Consider the following 13,414-nt stretch of genomic DNA (forward strand, 5'->3'; position numbering starts at 1 on the left):
GCAAAGTTCTCTCTTCACTCTCTCTATAGCATCACATGAACACACGCTGCATATGACTAGGATGATGGAAAGTACACAGTATGTGTGACTGATTTTCAGGGCACAAGGAGACGTGCAAGGCCAGGAGGAATGAGTGGTGACGTTAACAGCAAGATATACCGAGGAAGGAGATAGGGTAGATGGCGAGATGTGTACAAGAAAGCACTAGAAAGGTGAAAGAGTTGGGAATGAATGTATGATAATAAGAATGTTGTCTGACTGTCCTGAATGAGATTGCAAGTGGTCAGTTTCAGAGGTCATTGTCTGGCGTAATACCAGCTATAGAAAACGAAATTACATTGCTGTGAGTTTTGAGACTTAAGGGAACCAGTCTGGGGGAGGGTATTTCTGAGACGAAAAGGCTCGACTCCATATTTTGAGAACTACATGTAATAATCTTTCATAGCCATAAGAATTTAACATTGTTTAAACCTCCAACAGGAAGGCATTTTGACAATGGCCTGATCAATGATGGAGTTAGAACGATGGACAAATCAATACTCGTATCATCACCTTAAACCACTGTCTCATGCTAAAGCTATGGGGTGAGGAGGTTTGAAACAAACTTATTTTTTCTTCATACTGAGTCGATTAGAAAAGTAAAGCCCAATGCATAATCATTATCTCCCGTACTTTATAACTTCCTTATATAATGAGGTGGTAAAAAATATTTCTCCACAGATGTTTCCTGTATGTGGAACTGCCCTTCAGCAGTGAGGAGTCTCGACTGCTGTGGATTGGCACCTGGACAGCTCACAAAAATCCTGCTTTTATAACCCGATTTCCGCTCTTCCCACAGAAATTTGACAAGTAAGAAAATAAGAATTAATATGAGGGATTAAGAAATATTTAGTTCAGGGGTGATAGACAAGGATTGTGGAAAGTATTAAAAATATTTGGAGTAGATGGGAAGTTGTTGAAGGTCGTGAAGAGTATGTATGAGGGTGCTGAGGCTGCAGTGCGTGTGGATAGTGAACTAAGTGATTTTTCAGTTTCAAGGTTGGACTGAAACAAGGATGTCGTGTCTCTATGGTTGTTCAATCTGTGTATGGATGGGGTTTTAAAAGAGATACAAGGTAGGGCAGTGGATGTTGGAGTGGCCCTAGTGAGAGAGGGTAGTGTTCACTGTGTTGTTAAGTGAAGACGAAGGGAAGCTGCAAGGCTGGGTGAATGAGTTTGGGAGAGTGTGTAAGAAACGGAATCTAAAGGTGCATGTGGGGAAGAGTAAAGTTATGGTCTTCGAGAGAAGTGAAGTCAGTGAATGTCCAGTGAGGCTGGATGAGGAAATGGTAAATGTGAGTGTATTTAAGTACTTGGGTAGTGTGATGAGTAAGGATGGAAGCTTAGAGGGTGAAGTGCTTGAAAGAGTTCAACAGGGAAGGAAGGTTAATGTTTCCTTGAAAGCAGTGACAAGAAACAGGGAAGTAAGTTTGGATTTGAAAAGCTACTACATGACAGTATTATGATACCAACTCTAACGTATGGAATTGAAGCTTGGACGTTGTTGGAGGGACAGAAGTCAGGAGTGAGAGCAGTGGAAATGAGTTATTTGAGAGGAGCATGTGGAGTCACTTGGAGAGACAGACTGACAAATAAGGACGTGAAGGAGCATTGTGGTGTGGATGTGGATGTGATAGGAAGCATTAGGATAAAACACACTGAGGTGGTTTAGTCATGTGGAGAGGATGGAGAGTGAGAGCTTGATAAGTAGAGTGTATGTGAGTGAGGTGGAGGGGGGGAGGGTGAGGGATGGGGAGGCCAAGGAATAGATTGGAGGGATGGAGTGGAGAGGTATATGAGAGAGGGGGGTGTGAGCTGGGAGCAAGTCAATCAAATGGCGGGCGGGAGGAGACTTGGAGGCGATTTGTTTGTGGCCACCCCTTACGGGAATAAGGTGTCTGGCAATAGATGGATAGACAGTGATTCGGAAGGTCGGGTAGAGTCGTGCTAGTTTTTGCCTCAGAACTGACCAAAAGATGACGACTAAGGACCGAGCAAAGGACATGATACGGATGGCGACGCGGATTGAATGTAAGGGGTGCAAATGATGAGGAGAGAGAGAGAGAGATTGTCTAGGTGCTTGATGGTGATAAAGTGGATGTATGTGGATTAACTGAAAGTAAGTGGCGAGGAGAGATTGTGAGAGAATGGCAGTATGGATGGGGTATATGTGCAGGAGTAGGTGAGAATGAGAGGGCAAAAAAAGGAGCGTGTATTGTTGTGAGTAACAGATGGAAGGAGAATATGAGAGAGTATGGATCAGTTGGCACAAGGATTGTGTGCATAAGATTGAAAGTCGGACTACAAATGTGGGCGATTGTGTGCGTGTATGCATCAATGCAAGATCGTGCAAGCAGAATGAGAGAAGAGTTCTGTACAAATGTGGAAGTGTGCATGGAAAAGTTTGAAAGGAATGAGTGTTTTTAATTGGTGCTATGAATGGTAAAGTAGGGAATGTGAAGGTGCATGGAGTAGTTGATGAGTGGAGTGTGCCTGCTGAGATAGATGAGAATGGCAGTGCGTTAGTGGACATTTGTGCCAGGAGGGGGTTGGTGATAGCCAGTACCTTCTTCAGGCACAAAATGATCCGCAGGTATACATGGCGAGTGATGAGAATGGTGGATGGTGAACTGAATGAAAGGAAGGCCATGATTGATTATGTGTGTGTGGATGAAAGGATGCGAAGATGTGTGATGGATGCAAGAGAGTATAGAGGTTGGGGGAGTGGACTTTCTGACCACCACTTGGTGGTGGTCAGAATCAAGGTCCAAGTAAAATGGAGAAATAGAAGAATGGAAGGACGGGAGGAAGGAGTATATGCAATTAGAGTGGAAAGGTTACAAGAGGATGAGAAAAAGGCAGAATATGAGAGAGAAGTGGAGGAACGATTGGGTAAATATGAATTGGAACAGATGGGGGACGTGGAAGGTGTGTGCGAGATATTCACAGAAGAAATATGTGCAGGTTCTGAGGTGGTGTGTGAGGTGAAGAGAAGACAAAAAGGGGTTACAAGGAACATCATGGTGGAATGAAGAGGTGAGACAGGCTGTGGCACGAAAGAAAAAAGCATATAATGAATGGATGAGAAATAGGGACGTGGAAGAAGTTGAGAGACGGAAGAGAGAGTTATATGTAGAAAGGAAGAGGGAGGTGAAAAAGATTAGTAAGAGAGAGTAAGAAGAGAGTGGATTTTTTTTTATAATAAAAGAACAGAGGAAGGAAAAACAAATGAATAAAAAAAAAAAATAATCCATACAGCAGATTACTGGTGTCCTCGGTTCATTAAATATCTGTAACAATTGAAGTTTGGAGGGAAACAACTCTGGGGAAGCGAGTTCCAAAGAGATGCAGTACGGGGAATGAAAGAATTCTGATAGGCAGAAGTTCTGCAATATGGCTGAATGACATTCCAGTCATGAGCACTACCAGATGCCCGTGTAGCACGAGGGAAGGCATGGAGAGGTGGCACCATGGACGCAACTTCATCTGAGCATTCGCCATAAAAATATCTAAAACAATGCAAGGGAGGCAACATTCCTTCTTACTTGTAGGGGAGGTAGTTTATTTGTAATGGCGGGGTTGCTAATAATTCTAACAGCCTTGTTCTGAATTTTGTCTAGTTGTTTTAACCCGTGCCGTCCCGAGGACGTACTTCCACGTCCTCACGTTTTGTCACAGCTAATCCCGAGGACGTACTTCAACGTCCTGCAATTGCAAGGTTCATAATTTCCACAATTTTCAATTTTCGCGAGTCATTTTTGGTACGTATACACGGGACACCTGCCTCAACAAGATGCCAGGCAGAGACAATGCCTTACCCAGCATGACCTCCTCCCCCCCCCTGCATGCCCTTTTCTCAGCAATCCACCTGTTATCAGTGATCTGGCCAGTATAGCCATGTCATGCCACGGTACGAAATTCAGGGCCAGAGTGATTCCCCAATCAATGACAATGTGGAGGACAAACTTTACATAGCATTAGAGGAAGAAACAGTTAGAAATGATGATCAGGTAATGTGGCAAAAAAAGGTCAGGTATTAGCGAGTGAAACAATGCTTATAATGCCTATATTACTGCTTGAAAACCAATATACTTTTGTACTACATATAAATTCGTAACAGTAAATAAATAAATACCGTTTATGAGTGGTGTGAAATAGTTATCCTCCCATAGAACTCGTTTTCTTTGGCGCCAGCCTGATAGAAAACCCAGTAAAGTAAGGAGGCTCTCCTACCTGTAATGAGTATTTTAAACCTCAGGTGAGGGATTTCTCTATAAATTTTCGATGTTTCTCACCAAAAGCGAAAGTTTTAGCAAAAAAAAAAAGGTCAAAAATTGCCCGGGATTGGGGGGTACCAGTGGTCAAAAAGTGGCCGGGACTGGGCGGGTTAATGCAACCTCTCCACGTCCATTCCACAATGGTGAGCAAAATTCAAAATGAGAGCGCACATGACTCTTATAAATTACAGCTAACTGCCTGTCAGTGAAGAAGTTACGGACTCTGTACATTAATCCAAGTTTCTTTGAGACGGTTTTAGCAAGTGATCAGACATGACTGGTCCAGCTGAGGGCATTGTTAAGTGAGACGCCGAGAATTTCAATACTTTTGGAGATGGGAATATTAGTAGTACTGAAGGTAATATACGAATCTCGCAATATCTATCTATTAGTAAATTGTATATATTTAGTTTACCAGCATTAAATGAGACAAGGTTGTTTTGTCCCCATTCATTGATCGTAGATATGTCTTGATTTATGGAGATGGCTGTACTGAGTTGAGAGGTAGAGATATTAGACTTTGTAACTGGGTGTCTGAGTGTGAATGAACTATGTAGTGTTGAGTCATCTGCATATGAGTGGATGGGATTGTGGGTGACAGATAAGAGATCATTAATATGAACCAGGAACAGGGTTGGGGCCAGAACTGATCCCTGTGGCACGCCAGCATTAGTTGAGTGGAAATTGGAATATACATCAACTACTTTTACTCTTATTTTCCTGTGACTGAGTTACGAGGAGATCAAAGGAACAAAAGACGTTAGTCCATAACAAGGGAGTTTGGACAGCAGGGAACGGTGCCATACTCTATTGAAAGCTTTAGAAATATCAAGGGCTACTGCATGAGTTTCTCCATGTAAGTCAATTGATTGATGGATGGTATAAGTTAGGAGATTTCGTGGCAAAAACCATAAGTTGTTGGATTCAAGCTTATTAATTAAAGTTTCAAATACCTTACCAAGAGAAGATGTGACTGCTATTGGTCTGTAATCAGAGGGGTCAGAGGAACTTCCTTTCTTCGGAATTGGGTGGATATTGGCTTCTTTCCATGAATCTGGGAATGAAGAAGAACGTATGCATAGTCTGAATAATTTAGCTAGAACAGAGGCAAGTTTAGGGGAACACTTTTTCAAAACAACTGGCGGAATTCCATCTGGGCCTGAAGCTTTGTTGGTAGGTAAATTGTCTAGGAGAGATTTGACGTATCTTGTCTGTATTTTAAGTGGAACAGTTACGGGACAGTCAAGTTCTAGTACTGGGACGTTCTGGCTGGCATCGTCTATGGTAGAATTTCTGGCAAATGCACTGGCAAAAATATCTGCTTTCGCACGTGGGTCATTTATAATGTTGCCATTTGAAGGTTTTAGTGGGGGAATGGATGATGATTTGTTAAAGTTATTACTGAAAGAATTAAGAGTTGACCAAAATATTCTATTGTCATTAGGGTTGTTAAGTAGTTCTGATGCTTGCTTTTGAAGAAAGTTTGATTTAGCTAGATTTATTACGGGCTTTTGCATGATTTCTAGCAATTTTAAATTGAGAGAGTGATTCAGATGTTTTTTATTTTAAGTAAGAGTTATATGCTAATAACTTTTGGGCTGTTGCTCTGGCACAGTTGCCATCAAACCATTTTGGAGAGTTCGATCTTTTAGTGAAATGTTGACTTGGTATGAATAAATCCATACCATCTAGTATTAAGTCACAAATGTGTGACTGGGTAGAATTGGGATCACTGGAGAAGAAAGACTGCCATGGAATGTCAGCAAGATCATTTCTAAGTCCATCCCAGTTTGCCCTATCAAAGTGCCATTGGGTCACCCTGACAGGTTCAGAACTGGGAGGTGTGGGGGGGTTAATTAATGAGGATGAGGAATTTGGAAGAAATTTTAGTGTAGATTGGAGGGAATGTACGAAAATGTTTTGGAAAGAGGTAGAGAGAGTCAGACAGGGTGGCAATGAAGTTAGTAGAGGTGTGAAAGATAAAAATGGTAGATTACTGGTTGAAAAGGGAGAAAAAGTGAGCAGATGATGAGAACACTTTAATGAGTTGTTGAACATAGAGAATGAAAGTAATGCAAGTATAAGCTGCTGGGGAATGGTTGGGAGAAGGAGGGAGGTGATTAGACAGGACGAAATCAGTAGGATGGAAGTGGTGGAATCAATGAAGAAAGTCAAAATGAGGAAAGCCCCAGGAACTGATGAAGTGTGTGGTGAAATGCTGAAGCATGGGGGTGGGATAGTAGTAGAATGGATGTGGAAGATATGCAAATTGGAAGGTAGAGTCCCGGAAGGTTGGGATGACAGGTATAATTATTCCCTTGTACAAAGGAAAAGGGATAAAAGAAGTGTGCGGTAATCACAGGGGCATTTGTCTCCTTAGTGTAATAGGAAAAGTATACGGTAGGATGCTTATTGACAGAGTTAGGGAAATAACAGAGGAATTAGTTGGAGATGAACAGGGAGGTTTTAGGAAGGGAAGAGGTTGTGTAGCTCAGATATTCATTCTTAGATCTTGAGTGGAAAAGTTTCTAGAGAAGGGAAAGAAATTGTATGCAGCCTTCATGGATTTGGAGAAAGCATATGACAGGGTGGATAGACAAGAATTGTGGAAAGTATGAAGAATATATGGAGTAGATGGGAAGTTGCTGAATGCTGTGAAGAGTATGTATGAGTGTGCTAAGGCAGCAGTGCGTGTGGATAGTGAACTGAGTGAATTTTTCTATTTGATGGTTGGGTTGAAACAGGGATGTGTCATGTCTCCCTGGTTGTTGAGTCTGTAATGGATGGGGTTATAAAAGAGATAAAGTTAGGGCAGTGGATGTTGAAGGGGCCCTAATGAGACAGGGCAGTGTTTGCAAACTCCCTGTACTGTTGTTTGCAGATGATACTGTGTTGTTAAGTGAAGACGAAGGGGAGCTGCAAGGCTTGGTGGATGAGTTTGGGAGAGTGTGTAAGAAACAGAATCTAAAGGTGGCTGTAGGGAAGAGTAAAGTAATGGTCTTCGAGAAAGGTGAAGTCAGTAAATGTACAGTGAGGTTGGATGATGAGGAAATGGAAATTATGAGTACGTTTAAGTACTTGGGTAGTGTGATGAGTAAGGATGGAAGTTTGGAGGATAAAGTGCTTGAAAGGGTACAACAAGGAAGAAAGGTTCCTGGTTCCTTGAAGGTAGTGATAAGAAGCAGGGAGGTGAGCATTGAAGTGAAAAAGTTAGTCATGACAGTATTGTGATACCAACTCTAACGTATGGAAGTGAAACTTGGACGTTGTTGGAGGGACAAAAGTCAAGAATGAGAGCAGTAGAAATGAGTTGAGAGGAGCCTGTAGAGTCACATGGAGAGACAGGCTGACAAATGAGGATGTGAAGGAGCGTTTTGGTGTGGATGTGGATGTGATAGGATGCGTTAGGAGGAACACATTGAGGTGATTTGGCCATGTGGAGAGGATGGAGAGTGAGAGACTGACGAGGAGAGTGTGAGTGAGGTGGAGGGGGATAGAGGGAGGGGAAGGCCAAGGATGAGATGGAGGGATGGAGTGGAGAGGTATATGAGAGAGGGGGTTCTGAATTGGGAGCTGGGTAGTGAAATGACGGGGGACAGGGTGACGTGGAGGCGATTTGTTTGTGGTCACCCCGTATAAGGGATTAAGACGTCTGGCAATAGATAGAGAGAACATCCTTGGTTAATGGAAGTTAAAACTAAATTGTTGAAAATATGTTGTTACTAGTAGAATAAAGAAATGATAGTGGCTGTCTTTATTGATAAATGTAAGGATCTGTGAGGGCATGTCATCCTTCACATTTAATTCAAGATAAGGGGCAACGTTTTATATATCATGATGAAAATACGAGTATATACATATCTGGGGGGAGGTGGTGGCTCAACCGGTAGAGAGGTGGCGTGCGGTCCTAACGGACCCAGGTTCAAATCCCGGCTGGGGCAGGGAACAGTTTAAGGATTTGAATTTCATTAAATCAGGCTTTACTGATCTACCATAAGACCCTCCGACAAGTGGTAAAAATACCCCCGCTAATACCAATACACCAGTCCTGTATGAGACAGCCCTAGCATGTATTCAATATGGACGTTGGGTGTTAGCGCCGAAGTGGTGACATGTAGAGATGTATGGTATGTAGGAGGACTGCTGGGCCTTGATAGCAGGCTGTGAAGCCTATGCCCAGAGTCGGACACATAATAAAAAAAAAAATGTAACTGAAACCAAATATGTTTATGTTTATATTTTTGTCCTTATTGTACTAAGATTTTTTTTTTTTATTTGTCCGACTCTGGGCAAAGGCTTCAGGGCCTATTCCTCGGGGGCAGTAGCCTATCCCAAGACCCAGCAGTCCTCCTACACCTCCACATGTCAATCCTTCGGCGCTAACACCCACCGTCCATATTGAATACATCCTAGGGCTGTCTTATACAGGACTGGTGTATTGATGTTGAACTAAGAATGACATATTGACCTATTGCATAGACTATAAGACACTGAAGCTCATAATTAACCCTTTGCGAAGGATAAGAAAAAAAAGTTGCCTTAAAAGTAAAAAAAAATAATAATAATAATAATCAGCATCAACAAAGTGCTTCCGCATATCAGACATGAACATAACTTCTACAACATTCAGATTGAGTCCACATTCAGCAAGACACTGGATTGAAGCATCCTCTGTGACTAGTAATCTACAAACTGCAAATCCCATACTTATTTTCCGTAAAGGCAGCTACAGTTGTTTTTTTAGTCTCTAGGTAGCGGTTTCCAGCCTGGGAGCCCCAGTCCCACTAGAGGCCTTGGTGTATTACTCGGGAGGTCATGGAGTACAATTTCTGGAAACCGAGTTTATTAATCTTCCCTGGGTCAAATTTTCTCAGGAATTCTGTAATCATCAACCTTCTCGTATGCAACATACCCTAAGGTAATACATGCTTTAGTCCAGGAATTTAGAGGCCATTTATTTGCTAGACACGTTCGGAGAAAGGTTTCTGGAGTTCTGGTTGGAAACTGTTGTTATTTTTGTTATTAGCTAATTAGCTTTCCAGGTGCTTCAGCAGTCTCGTCTATATATGTCTAGAAGCCAGAGTTTTGAAAATGTCACTTTGATCAGGGGATTTTTTTTTTTTTTAGATGATGGTTGCTCTACCGTTATTGCAACTCAACCTGTATTGCCATACTGGTGGAAAGGATATAATTTAAACTTTACCAATAGGTTATCAATTCACTTTTTGACTGTTCGTATATGTATATGAGTAGCGTCCTTAATTCTGATTACGTCCTTAACTCTGATTACCCAAATCTTACAGTAAACAACTTATTCAAACATTTATCCACTATTTGCTTCTTCGAAAAAAGATGTAGCCTATAGTCCTTCCGAAATATCGAGATCGTTTAGGCGTTGTCCCTCACGGGAATTCCCCTACGTGTGACGTTGCCACAGTTTCTACTGGGCCAATTATCAGATAAGAGACAAACCTCAAGGGACAACCCTCACTCCCAGCTCATTACCTTTCTCTCTCTCTCTTCCTCTCTCTCTGCATATAAAATGAACATTCTATGGAGATTTATTTCTATAAAAAGTCTATACGGTTTTATGAATTATTAGAATTTGAGGAAAAACCTCCTGACTCTGTCTGTCTGTCTGTTTGTCTCTGTCTGTCTGTCTGTTTGTCTGTCTGTCTGTCTGTCTGTCTGTGTGTCTCTCTCTCTCTCTATCTATCTATCTCTCTCTGCATATAAAATCTACATTTTATGGAGACTTATTACTGTAAAAAGTCCATACGGTAGTAGAAGGGGTAAGAGGTTCCATCTTTGATGGTGGTCAGAGAGGAAGTGACCTGCGGATTGACATCTGACCTACCCTCACTGACTCACCTACAAGCGTGACAGAGTTGGAAAGCAACGCTGCCAAGTGTTGAGGTATTTATAAAAAAAGTCATTGTTATTGTTAAAAACAATAGGCATTTTCTTACACTATAATAGCCTTATTAGAGAATTTTATATATATATATATATATATATATATATATATATATATATATATATATATATATATATATATATATATATTGTGACGGAACAGAAAAAGATAATGTACACTTTAAGTGAGAATACTAAAAATCACTACTGTCCCGTAAAGTTCCAGGTTCAAAACAAAAGAGTTAGGTAAAATTACAAGTTAAAGTTTAATGCTCAAACTAACAAAACATTCAGGACTCATAAGGATAATGTAATGGCAAAAAACAGGTTAAATATATGGTTAACTGCAATAGCCTCTATTAACACGAAATTAGCAAGAGTAAATTTATCTAAGTCAGCCCTGATAAAATGAAAATACCAGATAATACTCAGTGAATGCAAGATATATTATTACAGATACGAAATATTATGAACAATGGCTGACATGAATCTTTACATTAATCACAAAAACCTTACTAGGCCTAAGAATTAACACTTTATGCTAAACAGTACAAGAAAAAATGCAATATCACTTATATTCAAATTACACAGCTGCTAGATGGTTGGAGACTTCCTGAGCACTCACAATAATAACAACTGTACAGGGGAGGACAGAGATGTGAACAAAATGAGGAGTAGATCTAAGTGGCAATAATGCAGAGATAGATCTAAGTGGCAATAATGCAGAGACTGAGCTCATTATATAGGGGCCGGTAGAGCTTGATACAACTTGTAAGAAGGACGCGCAAATGAAGCCAGAGGGGACAAAGAGTTGACAATCCTGCTCTGAACAACAGAAAGAACGACTTACTCTACTATAAGGGGAGAAGGGGGGAGTGAGGTAGAACACGCTCGTGATCAAACATGCAGCATACTGTACGTTAGAATTACACAAAGGATGATGAAATCATAGGCTATGTAACACCTCCCCAAAAAATAAAAAAGAAATTTACAAAGGAAATTTCTTATTACTCTAAAACAATCTGTCTAAAGTCTAGATAAGCAATCTGCAATAACATTTTCTTTCCCCTTGACATGTTGTATGTCTAATGAATACTCCTGAAGAAGTAGACTCCATCTTTTCAATCTCTGATTTTTATCTTTAAACTTACTAAGGAATTTCAGTGGGTTATGATCGGTATAAATGACTATGGGGTCAAAACCAGAACACAAATAAAATGAAAAATGCTGTAAACCCAAAATCAAGGCCAAAAGCTCTTTCTCAATAGTTGAGTAGTTCTTTTGAGGTGGAGTGAACTTCTTACTGTAATAAGATACAGGGTGTTCAATACCCTGGTCATCCTCTTGCAGCAAAACAGCCCCAGCTCCTGTATCACTTGCATCAACAGCCATCTTAAAAGGCTTAGCAAAATTTGGAGTAGCAAGCACTGGCTGACTTAATAGGATAGCTTTAAGTTTGTTGAAAGAGGATTCACAGTTATCGGTCCAGACAAATTTAACTCCCTTTTTCAGTAGGTCTGTAAGCGGTGATACAAGAATTGAAAAGTTAAGAACAAATCTCCTGTAATAACCTACCATTCCCAAAAATATTTGTAGCTCTTTCCTACTTCTAGGTCTGGGAAAATCACTTATAACCTGAACCTTAGCTCCTGGTGGTACAACATGTCCATCACCAATTACGTACCCAAGGTACTGAACTTTAGCCTGACCAAACTCACACTTTGATAAATTAGCTACAAGATTAGCCTGAACCAAACGGTCAAGAAATTTACTGACATGGCATAGGTGATCTTTCCAGTTGTCACTGAAGATTAATACATCATCAATATAAACAACACACCCTGCCAAACCCTCTGTTACAACATTCATGAGCTTCTGAAATGTTGCTGGTGCATTCTTCATACCATATGGCATTACAGAACATGCAAAAGTCTTTCCTAGTGTTACAAAACATGAGATCTCCCTAGCACGTTCAGTCATAGGTACTTGCCAGTATCGTTTTAACAAATCAAACTTACTTATGTACCTAGCCTTTCCGATCTTGTCTATGCAATCTTCCACGTGAGGGAGAGGGTAAGTGTCTGTTTTGGTTATCTGATTAACACGTCTGTAGTCGATGCAAAACCGCTGTGACCCACCTGGCTTAGGGACTAAAGTGACAGGAGAACTCCACTCGCTCTGACAGGGCTCAATCATCTTGTGGTCCAACAGGTAGCCAAGCTCCTTCTGGATGAGAGGAACTTTCACTGGGTTCACACGGTAAGGAGGCAGTTTAATTGGCTTTACGTCTCCAACACTGACATCATGCATCAACACAGTGGTTCTTCCTGGAGTAGCACGGAACACTTGAGGGTACTCCTGCAGTAATGCCGAAAACTCCTGCCTTTCCTCGGGAGCTAGATGAGAAAGCTTAGTCTGGAGATCATTCATGATATCAGGAATCTTCCCCAAACTATCACTCAGGCTCATACTGCATGGGAGAGCTTCACTTGCAGACTCGGGTGGAACAGCTACAGTGCAGACTGGATTATTTTCGTCCCGCCGGTGATATAACTTTAGCATGTTGATGTGACAAAGTTGCTTGTTCTTTCTACGATCTGGTGTGGCGATGACATAGTTGACATCACTGAGTTTCTTCTCCACGAAATAAGGACCACTAAACTTGGCTTGAAGAGGTTGCCCATGCACTGGTAGCAGAATCAAAACCTGATCTCCTGACTGAGAGTGGCGTAACCTGGACTTCTTATCATACCAAGTCTTCATCTTCTCCTGAGCAGCTCCTAAATTCTCTCTTGCAAGCTGTAAAGCAGTGGACAGCCGTTCTTTGAACTTCATCACATACTCCAGCAGGTTGACGTCATCTTCCTCCGACAGCCAGCATTCCTTGAGTAGCTTAAGGGGTCCTCTTACTTCATGGCCAAACAGTAGTTCAAAAGGTGAGAAGCCCAGTGATTCATTTGGAGATTCTCTTGCGGCAAACACAACGAATGGAAGACCTTTATCCCAGTCTTTCTGATGTTCCAAACAGTATTTCTTGAGCATCGATTTGAGTGTTTGATGATATCTCTCCAACGCTCCTTGGGTCTGGGGATGGTAAGCTGAAGACGTGATCTGGGTGATGCCCAGCTCTTTCAGAGACTGCTTGAAAACATTTGACATGAAATTACTTCCCCGGTCGGACT

The 13,414-nt window shown here is 41.3% G+C and overlaps 1 protein-coding gene across 1 annotated transcript in view; it reads left to right on the top strand.

Moving 5' to 3' along the window:
• Positions 1 to 13,414, top strand: part of LOC145412363 (uncharacterized) — a 138,988-nt gene that overhangs the window by 36,571 nt on the left and 89,003 nt on the right. The window contains exon 5 of the mRNA XM_080282252.1: positions 721 to 849. Within this exon, the coding sequence (XP_080138378.1) occupies positions 721 to 849 (129 nt within the window). The remainder of the gene's footprint in view (positions 1 to 720; positions 850 to 13,414) is intronic.

The sequence above is a fragment of the Coenobita brevimanus genome, chromosome 93, assembly GCF_032717465.1.
Source record: "Coenobita brevimanus isolate Jiangsu-jjx chromosome 93, ASM3271746v2, whole genome shotgun sequence".
NCBI lineage: Eukaryota > Metazoa > Arthropoda > Malacostraca > Decapoda > Coenobitidae > Coenobita > Coenobita brevimanus.